This window comes from Cariama cristata, unplaced genomic scaffold, assembly GCF_000690535.1.
Source record: "Cariama cristata isolate BGI_N322 unplaced genomic scaffold, ASM69053v1 scaffold1039, whole genome shotgun sequence".
Lineage (NCBI taxonomy): Eukaryota > Metazoa > Chordata > Aves > Cariamiformes > Cariamidae > Cariama > Cariama cristata.
This window is the reverse complement of record NW_009635001.1, coordinates 36,157-48,366: the sequence shown is the minus strand read 5'-3', so window position 1 is coordinate 48,366 and position 12,210 is coordinate 36,157. Positions and strand designations below refer to the sequence as shown.

Here is a 12,210-nt window from a genome sequence, read left to right as displayed (position 1 = left end):
ACTCAAGGAAAACAAGGGAATCCTACTTTAAAATGCAAACCTAATCTATCTTTTGAGGAAACAGTACTATTCTTAAGGTTAGAGCAGATACCACTCATCTGGTGTACAATTCCTTTCCCAGCTTCACAGACCACATCAAATGGTATTTTTATTGTGGGTTCTATATCCTTTGATGGTATTCCATAGCTCCTAATGCTTATCTTCCAATCAGGGCAAGGCCCTTCACAAACTCTTCCTTAGTTTACCCCTGACTTTTGTCTCTTGTCATATTGACCCATCAATACTAGCAATGACATCTGCTTCAATGCCATGCTCTTCTCCTTCCTTTGCCTACCTTAGGCTTTTCTGCCTGAACTTCTACATACAAATGTGTTACTGGCCCTGTGCTTGTGCACTTGGATGGGTGTAACAACTAGATATGCAGTTCCATGCACTTTAAGCACTACAGCATGCAAACATCACAAAATGGAACCTTAGGGTTCAGTTATATTTGCCTCTAGATAGAGAAAATCAGTGGGCTGAATTAGTAGATGTGACATATTTAGAATGAATTATTTATGTACTGAATTCTATGGTGAAAAATAAAATAGTTGTTTTCTGTATTAATAAATATGTTGGCATGAAATAATATCTACTAATTGTTTTATTTCATTTTAGTTTACTTGAGCACAGAATTTTAGAAATGGAAGAAAGGCATAAAGAGGAGCTGGACACTTTGAAGGAGGAAAAAGAGAACCTACAAAGCTTGGTCACACGGCAAAGCTACATAATCCAGGAACTAGAGAAGCAGTTAAACAAGGCAACAAGCAATAACAGTGTCCTGCAGAAACAGCAGCTTGAGTTGATGGATACAGTTCACACTCTGATCACCCTCTGTTCCAAGGAAGGAGGTAAGAAAGTAGCATTATAAAACATTAGTACTAGGAAATGTCTTCTGAAGTAAGTCCTGAAGTTTTTTTAAAGGCAGAACTTAATGAGTTTATTCCAAGAAATAAAAAGACGTTATAATTGAGGACAAAAAAGCTGATGAGAACCCACAAATCAAATAACTTTGGAGAGTGCTGAGGCCCACTCTTGTACTAGCAGCCATATTTGATTTTTTGAATTTATTATCACTAAGTTGTTATACCTTGACCATAGCTGATGTAGGCCATAATTCCACTGACTTCACATTAGCAATACCGATCTTTTCCTCTGAGCATCTGTTTCTTTCTGCTGAGAGTAATCCAACCAGCTGTGGATGTTAACTTTATAGAATGCCTATATCTAATTTACTCCAGACTTTCTTTACAATCAATCTAGAGAACAGGGTACTAAATGAAGGAAAGTAACCCAGAACTTTATACATATATATGAGTTATAATGTTGATGAACTTGGATATAGACACTTATTGTGCTGTAGACATCTAAAAGATTAATCTCTTCTTTTGAATGAGATTTTATTTATGATAAAAGATAATTTTTCTTCCTCCTGCCTTGCTGGATTTTGTTTGTTTATGGGTGCATTAGGCACACTACAAACACGAAAGACAGAAATAACATCCTTTGAAAGAAGGAGTTGACAAAGACTCTAGGACAATTCTCCTCAAGTCTGCCTTTCTTAGTAAACAGATTTCTTACAGAGACTGAGAAAGAAATTCAGGTAGGATTTCAGTTTTAAAATCCTAAAGAGACTGCAGAAGGTCTCTGGAAAGAAATTCCTTCCATCAGAACTGGTCAAGGGAGATGGGTGAATGGAGACCACTGTAAAGGGTGGAAATGGGACACTGGAAAGAACAAATTAGTAACTATGAAAAACAAGGCAAAGTCATACAGAAGAGAGGGAAAAAGAAACATAATGGACAATATAAGAGAAAAGGCATATGCTAAGAATAACAACTAAAAGGGGATTAACAGCTGTGCCTGATATAGCATGCAGAGGGTTAAAAATACTGGGGGTAAGAAAGTTGAGGAAATAAAATAATATCCATCTGGGAAGAAGCCATCACGACCCTTCTGAGAAAGGGTACAGGGTAAACTTAGAGAGAAACTGTAGATGTGCAAGTTGTGCTAGTCATTCAGTGAGTGTGAAAGCATGGATGAAAGAGGTCTATGCAACATTAAGTACCAGCAGTCCAAAGAGCTGAGCATATTTGCTCATTCTAATTCTAGATCTCTAAGTTCCATAAAAGATTTAAAAAACAAAAAAGCAAAAAATCAAACAAAACCCCCAAAAACCAACCCTATCCCCCCAGTCAAAACCTTGTCACCTGAAATGTTATTCAATACTCTGTTTAACAGGCAGAAGACATATTAGATCACTCAAACTATTCAGCTCAAGGCAGTGTGGGTTTGCTCTCTACTGTATATTCCCATGCAACTTGTGTGGCTTAAATCTAAACTGCTCCAGTGACGAGGATTACATCTCTTCCTTTGGAAGTGTTGCATGCTTGGACCTGTGTTGATAGATTACTTTTTTTTTTAGAACATTTTTTTCCTCTCATGTTCATTCTAAATGTTCCCTTCTGCTTATTCTGTTATATAGTTCCCCAGCATTTTGAATTAAATAACATCCTTCATAGTAGACTGTTCTCATATCAGTAGAGAAACATTGTGATGCAATGCAAATCCTTTATTGTGTTTTATGGTCTTTTGGCAAAGAAACCTGGCAAAGCTGTGTTCACAGTGTTCTAATAGAGCTCAGGAGTACTTTAAAACTAATATCAAGATGAAAGATATATTACTGTCGTACAGAGATATACTGCAAATTCTTTATAAGGTTAGAAAGGTTTTCTAACAATTTTGAATTTGATTCAAAGAAAAAAACCAAACCAACAATTTTTGCTAAACTGAATTTCCTTGGTTGCTTCTTAGAAAAACTTCGAGTGGGGATTACAGAAGTAGATATTTCAAATTGGGCTCCTGGGTACAAATTCAGGTGCCTGAAAACCTGAATTTTCAGCAGTTTTTTTTACTTCTGAGGAACTGAGGAAGCAAAAGATGGTCAGCACAGTTAAATGCCTAAATATAATTTTACTAGCCTAACTCAAATCCTTGATTTTGGACTCCATTACCTTTTATGTATTAACATATTCAGAATTTTCCTTGGATACCTTTTTTTTTTTTTTTTTATTTAAAGAGAATAATTTAAAGACAAATAATTGTAGAAATGTTTCCACTTGCTGTCTGTGTAAGTCTAGCTGACCAACATTTTTGGTAAGTACATTCACAGCTGAAAAAGGAGCCAAGCAGCTTAAGTTAAAATAATAATATTATCCTGGAGCACAAGACCACTCTAATGAAGGCTGAATACTAAAGCATTTAGTTGTACCAAAAATTAATACCAGCTTCAGTCTGTGCAAGTGTATGTTGAAGATGGAAAAACATGCATGCTGGGAAGTACCACTGGAACTACTCTAAATTCACACAAAAATAGGAAGTTTAGATAGTCTTACACAAGTCTTTATGTGGGCACTAATGTTCATAACATAAAACATGCTGTGAGAACTGGTGTTTATTGGGAGATGGAGAATAACAATGTGGTACATAAATCAGTGATACACCTTCAGCCTTATGCATTGGTAGATCTCAGTCATTTGCTTTCATAAGGGATATAGCAGAAATGGAAAGGGTCCAGAAAAGAATAGGACAATGGAAATAATTAGAGACCTGGAACAACTTCCATATGATGAGAGAGAGCTGTAACATACAGAACTATTAGATGGGAAAGAAGATATGTGGGATGCTGTTATGGAAGTATACAAAATAACTAATGATAGAGGGAAAAAAGGACCAGCCAGTAACATTAAGAGATATTTTCCATTGATAAAAGATAGTACTTGATTAAGTAAAGGTTCCTAGATATCATTGAGATTGATAAAGATTTTTGAATTATTAGAAAACTGAAGAGCTAGCAAATGGGTCCCCTTAAAAACTTCAGGCTTCTAATTAAGGACACTTGTCTTTGAAAGGAAGCACAACCTAAGTGAGGCATCAAGTCTAGAAGGCCAGATTGTCAAAGATGAGTAACTTCCTAAGGATGAACACAGGAGTTGAGAGGAATTGCAAAATATGTCTAAATCCTGTGGTATTTTGAGGATGACTTTACCTTTGTTGGATTTTCAACCATAAATTAAAAATGTAAGTTGATGTATTTTATATTACATGTATGTGTATATATTTTAAAAACTATAGTCCATATCAAGAAACCTAAAAATCTCCCCCCAGATAAGTCACAGACAGGAAAATTATTCTTCCTTGCATGTCATAGTATTCAAGATTTTTCAGTTTTGGAAACTGAAATTACTATTTTTAAACCTGTTTTTTATGAAATAATAATAATACAGCTAAATGATTTCATTTGAAACCAAGCTGGTGATAACCATTACTTTTTGATTACAATCATATCAGAAGATTTATTTTTAGGTTAATTTAAATAAGTTGGGAAACTTTCAGAAGTTTGCCTGCTAGGAGCCTGTGAATAATATAGCTGAGCAGTGTAGAGATGCAGGGCTGAACAGAACCTGTTTTTTTTTAGCTTTGGACTCTGAGAAGCTTTGCTAACGTAGTCCCTAGTACTGGATGACAACCCTAAGAAATCTGCTTTGGTACTTCCACAGTGGCTAGACAAACTTTAAGAGAATTTCTGAAGGGTATAAAGGCAAATGAGAAAGAGAGAAAAAAGTAAAAGCCACGCAAAGAATAAAATTTTCAAATCTAGATGGACCTAAATACAAAATACAGATCCCACTTTCAGTATCAGTTTTAGTACAGACTGGTTTTGGGATGGGGACCACCTGTAAAACTTGGAATTATTTGTGAGTTTCATTTCCAAAATGCCACCCACCTCTGTCCCAGTGTGAACGGTTATAGGATTTCAGTTGCATGTAATCCTTAAAGCAGACACTCTAATAGGTCACAAAGCCTACAGAGAGTCAAATGCATGCAGGATACCATGGCGACTCACACGTCTCCATTTTGACTGGTGTCTATGGCTAAATAGATTTGTCACATTGTCTATGTATTTTTAGGCAGGGGCAACAGTCTTGGCAGTGACTGCCAATAAATTTCTACAATAGAATTTCTAAAAAAGAAGCACTTTCAGACACTAGTCTTCCAAATGAAATGATTGTTCAATATGGTGAAAATTTAAAGTAACTTTTTAAAGATTAAGTAATCTCCGAATTCAAATATAGATAAACGCCCAAAACTTTTCCCTTTCCCCAACAAAATGGAAACATTGAGGTGAAGGCTTAATTGATCACCATACAGATATTGCACAACTGTCTCCAAGACAGTAGAAGTCCTTCACCTGTAGCAGATAAGAGTTGGATAGAGATCACATCATTCTTTGCAAAGGTCATCAAAGATTTTGTGATTATTGTTTTCTTTAAACTGTTCATTCCTCCTACTACTTTGAGTATTATTTGTCTGAGGGTGGATAAAGCATTTTGGCACATTGCTGTCACTGTCAAACAGTAAATCTGTAACACCGTAAATAGTTTAGTGACAGACTTTATAAGCTTCCACATAAGAAAAGTCACTTATGAAAAGGATATGTACAGCTAAGTAGAGAGTCACACAAATATTTCTCAAAAAAAAAACCAAACCAAAACCAAAGCAAGGAATAGACTACAAATTATGTTAAGCAATAGATAATATCATCATCAAAGAAGTGTTTACAAGTTCAAACCAAGTAATTCAGAAATTTTATCTGTCCAGTGGGAAATTATGTTTCAAGCAAAGCGTCGCAAAATGTGCCCCATTAAAAGTCACATATCTTTTCAAATACATTATCTTTTTATTCCGGTATGAGAAAATAGATCTAGAGTGTGTATTGTGTTAATGTTAATTTGCATAACTTAGGATAGCTGCCAAAGTACTGCTACCCACAGGATAAGGGAATGTAAAAATTCAATGGGAAATTATATTTAACCATATTCCTGGGTTTTTTTGTTGTTCTTGTCTGGCAGACTGCGTAATAATATACCTTGTTAAAATGTTTGGTCTAAACTTACATACTTCAGAGAACTAATGGAACAGTAGAGAAAGTTTTGCATGAATGTCTGGTTTTGTGACCTCCTAGTAGGAGAGAAATGTAGCATTAGCTTCCTCTTGAATGCTGACAAGAAGCTAAGCTTAATTCTCAAAATAATACACACGTATGCTAGGAATTTACCTCCCCAGAAGTGCCTATTGAGTTCATGAAATAAATAACATGGTTAGTGGGTCTGACATTTCTGAAAAGGTATGAATCTTCTGGTTTATAGTAGTTTTCATATTTTAGAAAATTGTGGGAAAAGTATATATGTAAAAAAAAAATTATTTGAATGGAATTCATGCTTTTAAAAGGCATAGAAATTAATTTCTTCAAAACATTAAATGGTAAGTAGTCTGTTCCACTTCTTAGACCACAGTTGTTATAATCTTAAAATTTATGCTGAAGTGAAGAGAGTGAGAATAGAATAAGAACTTCAAAGTAATGACCCGAAGGTTACAGGCACAGAGGAAACTCCATTGACATGAGTAGAATTACCCCAGCAGTGATGCTGGCCTACTTCATTAGAAAGACTTCAAAGACGCCTTATTTAATACAAGCTACTATTTAAAAAAAAAAAATAAACCCAGTGGGAATCCCAGGATAGAATAACAGATTCAGGTGTCCTGAAAGGTAATGCTTAATCTTAATGTTTAGACTGCATTCAGCACGACAAATTTTCTGTATTATGTTGAATCAGCCATATATTGGAATACAAAAATGAGGATATTTAAATCTAATAGATTTTAGACAGCAGTTTAGAAGAGTAAGGTTGTATGATATAGTTCTTTGTCATTTTTCTTCTGTGCACAGAAAGAATAATATCAGTACTCATCTGAGATATATTTTGAGGTGACAGCATGCTTTGTCTGGTACCATTTCTGAAACAATATCTTTTCTTTCCTTAAGCACTTGCCTCCTCTTTTTACCTCATCCTTGACATTGCTATGTTTTTATTCAACATGATGAGACATGACTAGTGAGGCAGAAACCTAGAGTATGGCATATCAGTCACTTCATTATTTTTCTTCCGAAGCATAGGAGCAAACAAAATAAGATTTTTGCTAGATGCACAGAAGTTTCTGACCAACTTTGGCTGCAAGCTGTAGGTCTGAGGTAGATCAGGAGTGTGCTTGAAACATGGTTATAAGAAAATAATGCATGAATGAAGTAACAGACATTTTTTTCTTATACCTGAAATTGCATTTTTTTTACCAATGTATTATAACATACTGATGTAATAACAAAACATTATGGTTTTCAGCTATGAATTTCAATTTTTTTATTAAGCTTATTTTTCCTAATATTAATTAAGAATGAATTAAAGAACACAGACTTGTCAAAGTTGGAGTGACCACACCAGAGCTTTAAACAAAACCTCATTTAATGTACTGAAGCCATCTGGTGTTCCACACTTATCTTACTCTGTCATGAAGTCCTACTTTGATCCCCAAAGGTGTCAAAGCAAATAGCTTCAGTTAAAGTTGACAATATGTGTGTTCAAGAATATAGAAAATATCCGTTTGGTCAGTGTCTCTCTGCTTCCTCCTGCTTTGGAGATTCTATGAGCAAGCGTTTTCATTTTTTTGAGATGTCTTAAAGCAATAACAGAAATACCTTTAGTTTAAAAAGAGATCAGAACATCACTATCAGAAAATGTCCACTCGCAATTCACTATTATAAAAGTGCATTCCAGTTTTTATTCTGCCTTTATATTTTGAAAGCTGGGGAAAAATTGAATCTTAATTTTGCACTTAATGTTATGGAAGAGGGGTGCCCTTACCCTTCCTGTAGCTAGATCTGATTGAGCACATGGACCCACCGAGGTGGAAAGTGCTACAGACCTGCTGCAGTCAGATGCCAGGTTGTCTTTGTATAGTTGTGTATATGTTCAGTTAAACATAACACATCATCACCAGCTTTATTTTGTGTTTCTTGTTTTTTCTGTTCAGGTGCTATAGATTTCCTGTTTCCTTTGGAGACTTTCTGTATTGATAGGCATTTTTCAGAGATGCTCAGAAAGCTCAAGTAAGAGTTTTTGGGGTTCAGCCTCACCTGACTCACCTAACATTTACAGTGTAGATGTTGAGACCTGGTCTGGACTTCCTTTAGAGTCAACAAAGGCACTTTTGTCAAGTGAGTTGTCTTAGGATGAGATGAATTGCATCTGCAAGTACCTTTTTTTCTCCATATTATCTGTTAAAGGGTGATGATGTTAGTGCTGCTATTTATATGATCAGTATCTACATTGGGACAGATTAATTTTATATTCTTGTTTTCTAAAACTAAATAAATAACAATATTAATTCCAAATTGTCATGATTCGAAAATAAAAGTATTTTCATACCTTGCTTAGACAAGCATACCTTAATTTCCAAGTTTTGCTGTATAATAAAATGCAATAAAGTGTATTAGGTAGGATCAAGCCAGGCTGTGGTTTAATAGAGATTTAGTACTGAAATAAGTCAATTTGAATGTGCAGCATTTGAAATTTATGTCAGTGGGAAAATATTTAAATTATTCAAAAGAGAATTGGGGATTCCCATATTTTATTCCTATTAACTTGTTGATGGTCACAGCAGGAGGTCTATATTTATTCGTACTGAAAAATGAATATTTTAAGTACGTATTTTTACATTTAAATTCTTGATTGTTAATATTGAAATCAATTACCCACCCTCATTCCTGCAGTATATGTCATTGCCAAATCACACTTCACTCTGTTTTGTGAAAAAGGTATTATTCACTCACACCAAAGATATTACAGGGGATATGAGCATATATAAACCAACTAACAACACTGTTGGAGTCACCCAAATGGCTTGTTAATGAAAAATTTCTTTGTATGCGTACCGTTCTTCATCTGAAAACACTAAATGCACATTTGGGGTGCCTGGGTGGAAAAATATAAATCAATTAAAGAAATACAGAGGTTAGAAGTATTAAATAAAGCCAGTGGCTTAATCTCTCTTGTAGCAGTTTGTGAAAGCCTTCTTTAGTTCTCATCTTAGTGAACGGCTGGTTACTCACAAAATTGCTGTCTCAAGCAGAAACTCTTTAAGGAACTATATGGCAGCTGGATAATTAAGTGTCTTTATCTCTTTGTAAATGGGCCATAAGGCATTCTATTTCAGCTCACTAATGAGGACCAATTTATGGTATTCCTAAGTGATGTCTTTCAAATGCACAGTGAATTGAAGTATTATTGTTGTTGCCAGTCACTAAGGCTGGATTTATTGGGAAACAAACTTGATAACTGTTGATAATTTATTGGGTAGTAAATAATTATGCCCTGGAGAGAGTGAAAGCTCACTACGTTAACGTCATTTTCCAAGACCAAGTCAATTCCTGCAGCACTACAGGAGGGAATTTCTGTTTTAAATGATTTATTTAATAAGTAGTTGGATAGCTTGAGTGCTCTTGCCATGCAATTGTTTGCCTTTCTTACTTCAGATTCTTAGAGGGTGTGTGGGAGGGAAAAGTAATATTCTTTTAGCTGCTACAACATTTCTGTAAATATTAATGTGAAGCATCTAATCGGCTGCACCTTTTCTCTTTCCTCCCCACCTTAAAAATGTGGATCTGGAATTCTTGAATGTAATGAACCTTAGTGTTCCTAGGACATCTGAGAATGGACTAGTTCCTAGGCTGGCAGAATCATTGTAGCCCCACTAACTACATTTTAGCATGTCCTGGTAGTTATGCTGAGATTTGCACATTGATTTAGGCCTCCCACATGCAGTAAATGGTATGCGTGCAGCCATGAAGGGCTAGGGGTTGATGGCAAAGGGGCTATTTTTTTGCTTTTGTCATTGCTCCTTAGAAACAAAGTTCTTCCACTTCTCCATCCAGTCTAGTGATTGTAGGGTCACAGGATGAATCAGATCGTTGAGCTGCTCCAGTGGAATAATAAACCTGTATAACAGAAAACAGAACAACAGCAACAACAAAAAAACAACCAACCAAGCAAACAAGAACCCCAAGTGTGCCTCCCCCCTTCCCCTCCTACACCAATCCAAGACACTTTCTGCCAGATCTCCTATTAACTGGTTCATTCTCTGGCTATGGAGGCAGAAATGAGAAGAGCAGCACTGCTCCTTTAAGTGGCACCCTGCCATTGCACTGGATTTTGGGTTATGACTAAGTGCTCCCTTAGACATTAAAGATGTGCATGTGTATATGTGTACATATTTACTTATACTGTCATAAACTGTGAACACTTAAGTGAAGGCCAGCATTTTCCATTCTAATAACTGAGCAGCTGATTGTGCCTGAGAAAGGAATTCTAGACTTCTGTTCTCTCCCACCTTCTAAAATACCCATGTAAGTTCAAGTTTCATTCAACTTTTTGTCAGATTCAGAGCAATCTCACAAAGAAATACTACTTTGAAAAGCATTTTGATGAATGTTTACTTTGCTGAAAGGAAAATATATGTCCAAACTCCAGTCCTAAATTTTCTCTCACCTTCCTAATAAACAAACGTTGAATACACTAGCATGCACAAACCATGGCTTATCTGAGAGGACTGCTGGACTCCAAGACATCCAGAAGCAGCTTTCATATTAGTAGCAACCCCCTCCTTTTTTTTTTTTTAAGATGATATTCAGACTTTGTGGAGATGAAAAATAAAACATAGTATTAATAGAGGAGGAAATAAATTTGATGTTGGAGAAAGTTTTGAATCACGTGGTGGTAGTTTAGTATTAAATGTATGTAAATGTACTAAATGTATATAAATTCATATTTAATTACACAAATATATAAGTGCAAATAAAAATTAAAACTTTAATTAACTAGCTAGATGCATTAAAAAACATGATGTTTTATCAATAACAAGGAAATGCAATTTTTTAAAATTTCATACATCTCAATGGATTGTAATTTTCTAATTCTTTTTTACATTGGTTATATTGGTAGCTTTAATAATACAGAAATATTTTTTGGAGAGGAAAAACACATAGTATATATTATGTACCTGAATAAACTAAAATCCACAGAATGCACCTTTCAAGTCCTTTTTGACAGAGACGCTACATTTTGGTTTCTAGGCAGCACTGTGGTTGCCTGGAGAGCATATCTGACTTAAAGTCAGCTTCCAGGTTTGTGCCTTTCCCTGTGGTTTGTGTGACATTTGCAGCACAACTGTGTTGTCACAGGGTTTTCTTCTTGCAGGGAATAGTTGGATGTCACAGCCAGCTATTAGGTTCCAGTTTAATGTTTGTTCTCAAGGGGAAGTTGGTATATGCAAGACTAGGCAACTGAAACAACAGACTCTACCTCTGGCTGTAAGTCAGCAAAAACTGAGTGGCTGTAACTCTTTGCATATTTTTTCTCCTCAAAACAAAAATAATCTTCACCCTTTCCCTGTCAGATCTGTTTGTGGTTCCTGCTGCTAAGTCTGGGAACATATATACATGTGTGGGCCATGTTCCAGGCCTCTTCACTGGGAATATCTGGCTGACATCCTTTTGATAACATTAGCAAACTGTTCCTGATCTGATTCTTTGAGAGCCAGGCACTGTTTGCCATCAACAACTGGGACTGTGGTGGTGCACAGCAGCTGCACCCAAATGGCTGGGAAAGAGGTCAGAGGTACAGAGTAGCCTATAGAAATGTAGGATTCCCCACCATGTGCCTGGAACCATGACAAGATCAAGGCAAAATTTATTTGCAGTCTGGATCTAGACAGAAACTGCCATTTAGTAGTCCTTGAATGACCCTGTCCTGGAATGCTACAACTGTAGGTAAAAACCATCAATTTACAACCTTCTCCTTTTTGATTTTTTGGAAGCTGCTCATGTTGGGACAGAAATTTTTATCTCAGACAGTTTTGATACAGCAGCTACAATTTAGGTCAATTGTGTTTGCCGATAAGATGTGGAGAGAGACTTTTCCTTTCTGGCTTCAAAAGCGTAAAGAATTTTTTTAAGTGTCTTTTAGTATGTATAATGATTATTCAGTCCTATAATAAAATTAAATTAATGTAAACAAAACATTAAAACAATTAAAATATAATAATTCACTAAGACACTGCAGAAATCTCTGCATATCTGTCCAAATAAGTCACTATCATGCAAAAAAAAACAACAGCTGCCTTTCATTTGCTGGCAATATCACTAAAGGACATAAGACTCTAGTGATTAACTTAGTTTCACAAACATGGCAGTTCATTAAATAATTTAGGAAATATGAA

The 12,210-nt window shown here is 35.5% G+C and overlaps 1 protein-coding gene across 1 annotated transcript in view; it reads left to right on the top strand.

Annotated features, from left to right (window-relative positions):
* Positions 1–657: 657 nt before the first annotated feature.
* The window catches only part of LOC104167154 (angiopoietin-1-like), a gene marked incomplete at both ends in the record, with an annotated part of 38,678 nt that continues 27,125 nt past the window's right edge, over positions 658–12,210 (top strand). The window contains one exon of the mRNA XM_009707320.1: positions 658–890. Coding sequence (XP_009705622.1) covers positions 658–890 — 233 coding nt within the window. The remainder of the gene's footprint in view (positions 891–12,210) is intronic.